The 12,767-nt window shown below is 43.7% G+C and overlaps 1 protein-coding gene across 3 annotated transcripts in view; it reads left to right on the top strand.

The window, feature by feature from the left end:
* Nucleotides 1-12,767, top strand: part of ACAP2 (ArfGAP with coiled-coil, ankyrin repeat and PH domains 2) — a 116,107-nt gene that overhangs the window by 73,352 nt on the left and 29,988 nt on the right. For all 3 annotated transcript variants that reach the window (XR_002100641.1, XM_019532936.1, XM_019532938.1), the window contains exons 9-10: nt 3,023-3,097; nt 10,078-10,190. Coding sequence is in view for 2 of the 3 variants with exons in the window: in XM_019532936.1 (XP_019388481.1) it covers nt 3,023-3,097; nt 10,078-10,190 (188 nt within the window). In the remaining variant the exon portion in view is untranslated. The remainder of the gene's footprint in view (nt 1-3,022; nt 3,098-10,077; nt 10,191-12,767) is intronic.

Here is a 12,767-nt window from a genome sequence, read left to right as displayed (position 1 = left end):
TGTTCAGCCTCCACAAGAGAAGGCTGAGGGGGGATCTTGTGGCCTGTTACAAACTAGTCGGGGGGACCAGCAGGCATTGGGGGAGTCCCCGTTCCCCTGAGCACTGCCAGGAGTGACCAGGAATAATGGTCACAAGCTGGCAGAGGGGAGATTTAAACTAGACATCAGGAGGTGCGACTTCACGGTCAGGGCAGCTAGGATCTGGAACCAACTTCCAAGCAAAGCGGTGCTGGCTCCTATGCTGGGGGGCTTTAAGAAGAGGCTGGATGTACACACCTTGCTGGGGTCGTTTGACCCCAGTACTGTTTCCTGCCATGGCAGGGGGTTGGACTCTGATCTGCTCTGGTCCCCCGACCCTAGAAACTATGAGTGTGCAGTGGAGATTTACTTGTGGCCCGGAAGGGAGTGCTTGCAGGAAGTGGATTTTGGGTGGCAGGGTAAGGCAGTGTTGTCTTGACAGCAAAAATGAGAACAAACCTTGGACCTAGGTGCAGATCACATCTAGCAAAACAGCTCTAATGCAGCAGAGCCTGCTGCCTGGTTGTAGCTTCCTGGTGATATACCCCCACAAGTAAAGATGTTAAAAATTAATCAACGGCAAGAAATTTGAAAAAATCCCAAAGCGTGCTGTGCCTTTTTTACCTCAAACATTCATCCCCTTGTCACGCTCATGTTTCCTCTCTGCACTGGGCATTTCCTCAAAATACTCTTTCTGAAAAGAGGGAGGATATCATTATAGGATATTATAGATAGAGGACCAGAGTCAATGCTATGCTCATCTCCTGCTGTGTGTAGTGGAGAAGGGATGGATGCAGGCAGGGAGCCCAGGACAGCTTTCTAGAGCCACTTTTGTGCCCATCTTGGATGTTATGAATTTAAGACCTGCTGTGGGCTTATTTCAGATACTTTTAGACGGTCATCCCTGACGCATCCTGTGGAATGGAGGTTCTGTCCATCCCTCTCAAGTACATCTCTAACCTGCAGCCCCACAGTGCATGCATGCCTCTTAGTCTATAAACTATAGTTACAGCATCTCTGTGAGGTATGGGCGTGCTGTTGTCCCTGTTTTATAGGCAAGAAACTGAGGCACAGAGAAGCTAAGAAACTTGTCCAGCATGACGCAGGAAGTCTGGCCGAGCAGGGAACTGAATGCAGTTCTCCCAAGTCCTCAGGCCAGTGACTTGATCTCTGGGCCACACAGGGTGATGGAGGAGGTAGCTGTAGTGCTTCCATTCGGGCATGAGACTCTCCTGCCCTTGGGAAATCTCAAGTGGGGAGTTGTGTCCACTCTCCGCTGCCTTTGCATTTCCAGAGTGATGAAAAGTAACAGTGGGGCTGAGGTTTTCACCCATGGTAATTGGATCAAATCGGTGTGTAGGGAGGGATTCTGCCAGTCATATCATGCCTTTTACCAGGGGTGCTCAACCTCCAGCCTGTGGACCAAACATGGCCTATGGAGCCTTGTATCTGGCCCATGGGGACTCTCCAGGGGTCAGGAAATCTGGTAGCGGGGAGCTGTGGCAGTGCTGCCATCCCTCCCTGCTGCCAAAATCCCAAGCCTCCTGGAGAAGGCTGGAGCCAGGTACCTCTGCACACCCAGCTTGGGGCTGGGCAACCCTCCCTTCCCTCCACCTATTCGGGTTGGGGCCAGACCATGCCCCTTTCCCTGGACAGCTAGTTCAGGCCAGCACACCCCGCTTCTCTCTGCCCAGCCAGGTTGGGGACAAGCCATGCTCCCTCCTCTCGCATGGCTGGATCGGGACTGGGCCAAGCTCCTTCTCCCATGCGTCTGGATTGGGGCTGGGCTGCTCTTCTCCCTCTGTAGAGCCAGATGGGACCCCACAGTGCCCGTGCTGGGCTCTGGGTTGGGTCTACCAACCAGATCTGGCCCATGGAGGGTATTCAGCCTGTTGGAGCAAAAGGTTGAGCACCACTGCCCTTAACTGTCTGTGGCTTCCGCTGGAGAGCCACAGCCCTGCCTTGCATCAGGCAGCCTTGTTAGCCCTTGCTGGGGCAAGGCAAGGCCTGCATCACCAATATGGAGTAGCAGGTCAAATCACTCTGCACTGCCATATCTGAGTCCTTTGCATCTTACTGGTGGTCCAAGTGGGGAAGGCTCATAGTTCAGGTTGGGGAACAGGCCCAGATGACCATCTCCGTTTGCGTAGACTGCTGAGAGACTTCATTTTTCAACAGCATCTGGAATGTTGTCTAGCAGACTATCCTGCCTTCGGCTACTTCCTATCCTCTGACGCCCCCATCTCGCAACACTTTTTAATAAGTTGCTTTTTCACAGACATGTCTTCAAGTCATTCTGGATAAAATGCTTGTACTTATCAGTTATAGTTTTACAATATCCTTTAATCCTGCTGGTATCTTCTTATGACAGTCTGACCAAGGCAAGTTTGAAATGGTTATGCTTTTACAGACTCAGCATAAAAAAACAGCTCCTCTATGCTGTGGCACTGTCTCTGACATTCAGAGTGCTGTTACACAGTGCCTGAAAGAGCCTGAAGAGCTGTGAACCTTGTTTCAAATGCTGTCAGTGAGCCTGTGATAGCTGTCAGGATAAAAGCTTAGCTGGGCCTGCACCTTCCCTGTGGAGGAAAAATTGCCAGCATTCGCTCGTTCTGGCTTTCTTTGCTTATGCCAGTAGTGCTGCATGGGCCAGCCAGCAAGAGCAGCTAAAGCATGAGTCATTCCTTTCTTCAGAAACTGAACATGTCATTGGTGCGGTGTACCATTCGCACAGTCCTGGCACCATAATACTATTTTTTGAAATATTTTTTTTAAAGCCTAGAGGAAATGTTCACTTTTCACAGAGGTTTTGTATTAGGAAGACTTGTCTAGGCAGTGCAATGCTTTTGACAGGATATAGTTGTTAGTAGAGGTAAAGCTTTGTGATAAGGGAAGTGATTTTGCTATGTAAATAAAACAAAAATCATGCAGTGTCTAGACGCAATGTATTTTTTCTATTAGTATTACAAAGTCTAAAGAGCCACATTTCTCTTTCTTTTTACAGCTGGATCGCTTGGCTGTAGATGCTGCAAAGGAGAAGAGAGATATGGAACAAAAACACTCCACTATTCAGCAAAAGGTACCTGAAGGACTGTAAAAGAGAGGGAGAGGGGCTGCACACTAATTGATCTATCCGTTTGGTGTGCCTCTGCAGCAGAGCAGCACTGCAATACAACAGCTAGATGCAGTGTCCTTAGAGTGCAGTGACACTGAATTACAGATCACTAAGTGGAGCGTTGGTTTGCAGATGTTCAGATAGTATTACCAGACAAGTCCATAATTATATTTCACTCTTCTAGTGAATTAATGTATTTGGATGCTGAGACAGCTCATTTATTAGGCACCAGACATTTTGGAGTCATCAAGTCATAGTTATCCTCTTGCTTTCTATAACTATTGTAGTCAAATATTTATTTATAGAAAGGGTATCCTATATGGCCTTCTAAATGCATGTTTTACTTAGTTTCTGAATTTGGCCCAAATGTATAAGTACGGTATTCTGGGGTTAAGAGCTGTAGCTACCTTTGCAGATAAACAGAGAGAGCCTACTATGAAAGTGGGATTTTATTTGTTTGAAATATACAGAAATTTGAAAACTACCCAGTAACTGTGCATGGTTTCATTGGCAAATTCATCACTTTTGCTTTTTAGCATGCTAGGAAAATTACAGATGTTTCAGGGGTTTGGATAGTACTGATGCTCTTTGTCAACATTGATTATACAGTTGTAATAGAGGGTAAAGGTTTGCTAGTGGAATCTCTGGTTATGAACTAATGAATGTAGCTATGGGTAGCTATGGAAGAACTGTGATTGGACTGTGATTTAAAGATCCCAAAATACTTCTTATTCTCTCACAAATTGGCTTTTGAATAGGATTTGAGAAGGTGTCATAGATTGGAATAATCGTGAGGTAAGTGACTCAAAAAAGGGCATTTACTGACAAAAAACATGCTGGGAGTAGGATAAAAATCCTATTCTGGGATAGGTTAGTACTTGGATACTAACAGGCCATTGGAGAATAGCAAAGCATGCCCAGGATTGATACTGTCCTAAGATTACATATCTTTAATTGATCATGGAAGGCACAAGTTATGTGACCCATTACCAGGAATTATAGTAATTGCTGTAGCCTGCTGACCTGATTGCTTTGTTTTTCCTTAAATGCTGCAAAAGGCTGCATTACAGGTAAATGATTTCTAATAAAATCTGTCATTACTGAGAGAGAAATTCAGAAGTAATGGAAACCTGATCAATTGGAATAAAAAAAAAAAACACTTAATGGATAGCACTTATTGCTTTTCACATATTTTGCACAGCCATTTTAAAATTGTCCACAAATTGTGTGAAAATTAATTTTGTTCCTTAAGTCATCTAATTATTTTAACATTTATTAATAAATGTTAAAAAACTAAGACACTGACAGTAAGTAAATTCAGTGAAGGACAAAGTTGGCAGGATCATCCTTATCCAAACCATCCCATACAAATCCTTGTCTGACCTAGTACTAAAACTACTCGGCAGCTGCCAAAAAAGAAAACAACATGTTAGGGATTATTAAGAAAGGAATTGTAAAAAAAAACAGAAGTATCTTGGTGACCCTTTATAAATCTGCAGTGTGTCTGCACCTCGAGGACTATGCCCAGTTCTGGTCCCCATGCCTCCTAAAGGACATAGAAGAACTAGATGAGGTCCAGAGAAGGGCAGTAAGGATGATGAGTGGCATGGAGGGGCTTCCGTATGAGGAGACACCAAAGAGGCCAGGCCTTCAGTTTAGAAAAGGGATGCACAGGGGGAGAAATGAGAAATGTTTACAAAATACCAAATGGTGAAGAAAAAGTCTATAGGGATTTACTGTTTACTGTCTCTCACAATATAAGAACTAGGGGTCACAAAATGAAACTAGTAGGTAGTAAGTTTAAAACTAGTAAGAGGAAGTTCTTTTTCACACAGTGTCATTTCATTAAAGTGTGGAACTCCTTGCAGCCAGATGCAGTGGAAGCTGACAGCTTAGTCAGATTCAAAAAGGAGTTGGACAGATTATTGGAGGAAAGGGGCATCAGCAGCTTTTGAGCATGGGAGCTGGGGATACAGCCTCTGAATCAGAACTTCCTAGACTTTCAGTGCTGGAGGTGGCAAGGGAGAGAGAAACAGTGGAAACAGCCCTGGGGAGAGCCAGTTCACTCTTCCTCTCAGCATCCACTCTCTGCCTCTGTGTGACAGGAACCTGGGCAGCATAGACCTGTGGTCTGACCCAGTACATGACAGTTCTTATGTAGGCAGTCAACTTTGTCCCACAACCTAACTTGCCACAGGTAAAGCCGAGAGACAGTGGTGCTCAGTATCCTGCTGCTGTGAGGGTTGCTCAAGGACACCTGGCAGACCTCGCGTTGGATACTACTAGGAATATTCGGTACCACAGCAGAGAGAGGCTGAGAGAGATGAATGCAGACAGCACAACTTCTTGGGACACTTGGAAAAGAGAAAAGTCTGTCCATGGATGCACTGTGTGACGGTTACCAAACAGCTCGGTTCAGTGCTTAGACTGGCAGTTGGGAGCAAAAAGAAAACCAGGGAGACTGAGAAGAAGCCAGCTCTGGAAGTGTTGCAAGATGGTGTAGTATTAAAAGAAGAATGGACTTTTCACAGCTTTGCCATGACCACAAAAGATGGAAGGTGGTGATCAACGCACCCTGAATCAGAGATGTCAGTTGAAAGGGAAGATGAATTATTTAATTACTTAATAATGTCACCTGGCCTGCACCGATTCCTGGCTGTAACTCCAGGTGTTGGTTTTGCTCTGTTGAGCACTGTGGTTTTGTTCCTGTTTATGCAAAGGAGTGGAACCGATGGCCCCGGAGGCCCTTCTCTTTCCTGTGTTCCTATTCGGTGTCTCTTGTCCTCCTCGTTAGTTATCAGTGTCGGTGTAGATGGTCCCAGCTGAGCTTGAAGAAGGTGACCTGGTGCAAGATCCTCATTTTGAGCTTCCACTGCCAAAATCTCCCCTTTCATTTCTCATTTGGGTCACATAACTCCCTTTTTCAGATCCTCCATCTTGCTTGTATACCATGTTCCTGGGTTTGTGTGGCAAAAATAGCCTTCTGGCTTAAAGCATAAATCTTGTCTTCTGTTGCATCTCTTCACCCAGCTGTTCATTCCTCTCCTTCTCTCATGCCACCATCCTACCTTCTTCCATGCTGTCCCTGAGGCTTCTGCTCTCTCAGTCCCTCTGCCCCACACTGCCTTCTCCTGCAGGCAAGACACGTAATGTAACGGCACTCGAGTGGACCTTTCCAAGTGCCAGTCCAAAGCTTTGTCTGTTCCGATTAGTGGAAAGCTAATTTCTTCTTAAACAAAAACTAATTAGTAAATAAAGACTGTTACATTACTTTCAGTCTTTTGCCAGACTGCATATGCTTAAGATGGATAACATTCTTAATCACGTGAAGTGACTGGATTTATGAACATGTGATTCTCCTATGCAGTACTCTGGAAAGAGCTGGATGTATTTTTTCCTCAAGTTGTTGTGATTCATTAAACACTTTTCCATCTGCCTGGATAAAAATAAATTACAATAACATGACCACTTTTTCCCTCTTTGTTTTATTATGCAATGCAAGAAACACTAAAGATCATATTCTGTTTGCCAGTTGCCTTTTCTGGAACTATCTTGTTGCCTTGCCTACCCCCCTTCTAGATCCTCCACCTCCATCAATGAAGTACTACGGATAAAGCATATGGAAGCCTTTGATTTCCCACTCCCCCCCCCCCTATTTTTTTGGGTTTCCCTTAAAGGTTGAACTTTGACTCATAAGTAAATGACCTGCTGTAAAGTCTATGATGTGTTGTGAGTAGTTAGGAAAGTATTACACTTCTGCTTGCGCACACTCTTCTCTCTCAACCTGCTGTGTAAGGTTGCAAGTCAGTTCAGCTAATAAGATCAGCAACAATATTGCGCGTGCTTGAGGAAGAAATCATTACTTCAGTTGATTTGAATTGAATTAGGAGCAACGTAAGGAGAATGCTGTTAAGTCATCTACATTTGCACAACGCTTCAAAGACACCTTAAACCTAGTGGATCACATTTCACTGAACAAGATAATTGAGGTTTCTGAAACAACACTGTGAGCTCAGAGAAAACTGATGTACTTCACTCTTGGATGGGCAGAAAGTATCTCAAGAAAGTGTACTCTTTCGTCGGACAAGAAGCTGTGGTGATTAAGTACCAGAAAATGCAGCTGTTTAGCAGGTTTCATTATGTTTGGGAGCTGGTAAGTTTGAGCAAGGAAATAAAACCTGTATTTGTTTTTCCTTAAACTTCGGAAGAAAAATACTAGTTCAACAAATGTCAGAGCTGCCTGAAAGACTATAGCAGGGTAAAAAGTCCATGAAAATTCTTTGTCGAACACTTACTTGCTAAAATGTGTGTGTGTGGTCTTTTACCCTGATAGATTAGATAGATATAGTGTAAGTATTCTTTATAGTAAAATGGTATTTTTGAAATGTGCAATATTATATTAATTCTCAGCAATATTCATCTGCTGAGTTGGAGAACAGACAGCAAAATACAAAGGTTGCAGGTGCTGGGGAAGAAAGAAAAGAATGCCACATGGCTGAATTTGGGGTTTTACAAGCGTTGAGTTCTAAACCCTTTGTTCTAGGTCTGTTGATAAGCCCATATGAAACATGAATGCTAAAGTTTGGAGAAGATGTTTTTATTTTTACTGTAAGTGCTTACTGTCATATTCACAGCTATTACCCTGGATGATTATTTTAAGCATAGTATTTAACCTATTAAATTGTGAAGAGCTGAGAGAAATATTCTGTGTGCCACTTTACTGAATAGTTTACTACCCAAGTCCAAGCTTATACGGCCTTGATATTTGTATCCATTCGTAAAAGGCCTGTATGAACTGTGCTAATTGTCCTGTAGCTCTATGATTGATCCTTTGTTATATTATCTTGGGTTTCTTGAAATCATAGGGCAGAATGGCATTCCCTTTGAAGGCCTATGTTAATCAGTAGCAGCAATCATGTAGTCCAACTCCTTTTTTCTATCTTTTATCACATACATCCACACACAGTTTTTGTATTTGTTTAACTGTTTCTGTTAGGAGTTCATTATTTTAACTGTAAAACGGCTAAAGCAGTTCAGCACCCTAGCCTGGGTACAGTTATGCTGTTATAGAGATACCTCATGCTGCCATAACTTTCTCCTCTAAAATACCTGAGAATAAGGTATAGTACTCTAAGCACACTTATACTGAAGCCTGTACTTTTATACTGAAATAACTTGTGTCCAGCAGATTAGGAGTTGTTTGGTTTTACCTATACTAGATTCATCTTGGAAGACAGCAGGGCAGGATGGTGTCTTAGAGACCAACTTGTTCAGAAATTCATGGGCTTCTGTAGGCCTTCTGCCTAACTTTTAGACCAACGCAGCTACCTACTTGTCTCTGCTTGGTTTCAAACTGGTAGAATTAAAATAGTACAGAAACTATAGGTAGACAAGCTTTTGCAGATCAGAGGTTTAAAGACTAGTCTCTCTCTGTTACATGACTGTAAATGACAACTACTAAAAACTAGCATGGTCTGAATTCTTCACTTTCCATGAGAAGTATCTGTGCGAGTTTGTCACTCTTGCCTTCCTTCACTAGTGACTGACTGAACTTAAGTCATTTTGATTACAAACCCTTATTTTCAGTGCCTAACGCATTCTGCCCCAGGTAAGAAGAAAAAGATATTGCTAGTCAGCTTTTTTCCCATAGCTAATTTAAATAAAAAGAAGATCAGCAGTCTTAAGCAACTGAATGTATTGTCCCTTGAGCCCTGTGCATCTGAAATTGCACTGTGTATACATGTGAGTACCTCCCTGGTAGAAGGTAACCCATCATGCACAAGGAATATCCAGGAGCCCATAGGAAGATTTCAACTGCTTGCCAAAGAAATGGGTATACATAGCTCCTGGAAGATTAGGACCAGCAAACTACCACCTGCATGCTACTAAGTAATCATCAGTGCCTCCTTCGTGCAAGTGACCATACCAGCCTTCCTAGAAAACCCAACAGAGATGCTTTCTATTGGCCTGTCTTCATCCTCCCATTCTCAGACAAAATTACTGAGAAAAGTGACAGCCCAGCTTCAACATCATATTTGTGCCATCCTGGGTGCTTTGCAGCTGGCTTCAGATCAAGATGCAGCATGTGAACAGTACTAGGACTAGGACATTAAAGAGGCTGTCTTTTATGGTGGTGGATGGAGGCTACGCTTCACTGTGTTGATTGATTGATTGATTGATTAACTGCAGCTCTGACTTTGGACACAGCTGGTGTGTTTGATGGCAGAGATGGAGGGAGTTCAGCTCTGCATTGGCTCCAAGCATTCCTCTCACAGAATGGAAGAAAGTGGACAACTTTTCTTTCCTTCTGACTGCCGCAACACTCCTTGTGGATCTGAGAATCCCTCACTTAGTGTCTGTACAAGATATCAGGCATAGTGAAGCAGCAGGTTCCCTACCACCAGTGAAGTGGTGGCACTTGCATATTCCTCTCTCTCCAGAAGGGTAACCAGTGTCTGTGTACATCTGTCCTGTCTATAGGGAGTCGGTTCCTAAGTGAAGACCGGGTAGTTCATGGCGAGTCAGAAGGGCTGGCAGTCAAGCTTGGGTTAGGGTTAAGTTTATAACAGTTTTATAATTGTCAGTGCACAGAATCTAATTACTGGGGAGATCGCCTTACCTTGGAAGTTGTCTTGGATTTGGGTAAATATGGTGATTTATCATTCTTTCCTCAAGTGGCTGGAGTTCTGACTGGTAAAATGCCATCTCTCTGTGTTTAATTACATGATGTACCTACAGCTGTTGAATTTTGTGAAATAGAAGAGGCTTAAGTAAAGCCTTTCCTGAAAATCCATTTTCTTAATGTAATGTGTGGGCCTTATAGTCCTAAAAGAATCAGTAAATATTGCATGCAAGGTGCTGTTATGAGGTCCCTGCACACATTTGAAATGATTCTTGTCAGTGTTTGAGCTGCATTTGAAACGTGCATCTTTTTTTAACACTAGGACTTCTCCAGTGATGACACTAAACTAGAATACAATGTAGATGCAGCCAATGGCATTGTTATGGAGGGATATCTCTTTAAGCGAGCCAGCAATGCCTTCAAGACTTGGAACAGGTAATACTTCAAATGCTCTGTTAATTATGGTTTGTAACCATGCTGGTTATTGGCTTGAATGTAGCTTGGACTTCTAACTTTGCAAATTCATCCCAAAAGGCAACTGTGTGGAATCAATCAGTTGACAGAGTGGTTGGCCTGTTAAGTTGATCACCAGGGATCCTGGTTTTCTCTGCTAAAAAATTACAAATTCTCTGATTTAAAAAAAAAAAAAAAAATCACAAATGGAAAACCCAGATCCCTGTTAATCACAGAAACTGTCCTCAGTCTGAAGAAATTTCTTCTTGTTTTCTTCCCTACTTGTTCACAAGCACTTTACCTGGAGTAGTTGCCATATTGTACCCCTGGCCTTCACCATCAGACTCTGAAGCAGTGTAGCTCCTGATTTCAGCTATCTGCAGGGGGGTTGCAAAGAGGATGGAGCTGGGCTGTTCTCAGTGGGGGCAGATGACAGAACAAGGAGCAATGGGCTCAGGTTGCAGCAAGGGAACTTGAGGTTGGATATCAGGAAAAACCTTCTCACCAGGAGAGTAGTAAGGGAACAGGTTACCCAGAGGGGTTGTGGACTCTCCATTCTCAAAGGTTTTTAAGACCTGGCTAGACAAAGCCCTTGCTGGATGATGTAGTTGGGGCTGGTCCTACATTGAGCAGGGGGTTGGACTGGATGTGACATCCTGAACTCCCTTCCAATCCTAATTGTCTATGATAGTATAAAGTGCATTGTTTATAAATTTAAACACTGAGGAAATAAAGGGTTTAAAGACTTGCAACTTGTGGAAAATGTACAGTCCATGGTAGAAATATAGTGAGGGACTAAGAGTTGGAACCTTTTCTTCCTGTAAAATACACATGCAGTCCTGCTGCAAACTGAATCCCATAGACTGTCTCTTGATGCCTGTGATGATCCTGGAAGGGGTTCGAACTTGTTTGTTACTGCACAGTATGTGCATTAGTTGCCCACAGTTACAGTTCTCAGCACTTGGAACTCTTTAATTATGCTTTCAGGGGCCTGCATGTTTGGAAGGCAATGGTGGAAATACCAACACGTCCCAAACGACTGAATGCAGTAGCCCAGTTTGAAATCAGTTGTGTGACAGTTTGATGCTGCCCTTTGCTATGTCACATGCCAGTAGCTTTGCAGTAGTGTTTATATTAGCCAGTGGTTTCCATACTCCTTAGAGGGGCCGCTGTCAACCCTCAATTGCCTTTTATGATTAAACTTTTAATTGACAACACTGTCAAAGTGCCTCATCCAATCCAGGGATAAGTGGACTGCCAGTGATGTGTAGACCAGTTTTGGGGAGCGCTGTATTCAACTTGTCTGCATGCTGTCACACATTCTGTCACCAGAGGTATATCTGAGTGTGATGTGGGAACCTGTATGCTTTGGTATCATGAGCTTCAGTTATGGAATAGTGCACTTCCTAGCAGTGGAGAGTAGTTTCAGATCACTGACTAACATTTTTTAAAAATTAAAGATATGAAGACAACCAAAAAAAGGGTTGCTGGCCAGCCATTCTCAGTGAGGGCCCAGCATAAGTTATCCCAAGCCTGATGCTGAGTGTTTCTTTCCAGAGGTGATAAAGGGTGAAAAATCCCATGTTTTGGTCATTGCTTCAGTTTACTAGATGTCTGAGCCAAACTTGATTACTGTTTGGCCCATTTTATAGGGGGAGTCAGAAATCTGGGAAATGTGTTTTGGTCATTATATTGATCTAAAGCTATAAATCCATTGCGCAGTGAAGCAGATTAACTGTGTAGGGATTATGTCCCAGCACAACGGATCCGCTTCATTGGGTAAAACGGATATTATCAATTTTTCCCAATCTTGTGGGACAGCACTTGGGCATGCCTTTGCCAATGGGGGAGCACCGAGTTTGTCTGCCTGCAGAGACATGTCCCAAGTTGGACTTACCAAGTGCTTCTGCAAGCGGAGAAACCTGGACTTTCCCCATTTGCAGAGGCATGCCCTGATGTGGGGCATAGCAACACAATATGCACCCCTGAGGAATCCCCTGCCAGGGGACTTCTGGGTCATGCCTCTATAAATGGTAGAGCCTTGGGAGGTGCTCCCAGGGCTTCAGGGGCCTGAGCCTGTATGCCTTTGGAATGGGAATTCCTGGGGTGTGCAGGATTTAGTTCCCTGAAACTCCAGGAGTAGCTGCTTGGGGTGGCTGGAGACCATGGGCTGCCCACACTCTCCTGCCGCAAAGCAAGCAGAAAATCTGTTGCAAAAAAGTGGCATGGATTTATACTACCTAAGCCACATGTTTTTGGTATTTGTGGCACATCAAGGAGCATGGACCTCTGTTTCCAGCCTAAGAGTAATTGTCAGGGCTTAGTGAGTCCTCTGTTATAGGTAAGTTTTTAATACTGTTTAAGTCTAACTATGCATAACTGTCTGTTAAGTCTCTGTTGAATTAGTGCAGTTGGTCCTGCATTTATGAGAGCAGTGCTGTGACAGTAGCCCTGCCAGTGTAACACACTGGCTTTTCCTGTCTGGACTCCTCTTGCACACTGAACTGGGTCTGTCTGGCCTGATCTAGTGTTAGGGAGTAGTAAATGGCACCACCAGAC

This window comes from Crocodylus porosus, unplaced genomic scaffold (assembly GCF_001723895.1).
Source record: "Crocodylus porosus isolate Cpor-Errol unplaced genomic scaffold, CroPor_comp1, whole genome shotgun sequence".
In the NCBI taxonomy this organism is placed as follows: Eukaryota; Metazoa; Chordata; order Crocodylia; family Crocodylidae; genus Crocodylus; species Crocodylus porosus.
Note: the sequence above shows the minus strand (reverse complement) of the source record. Positions and strands in the feature narration are given on the sequence as shown.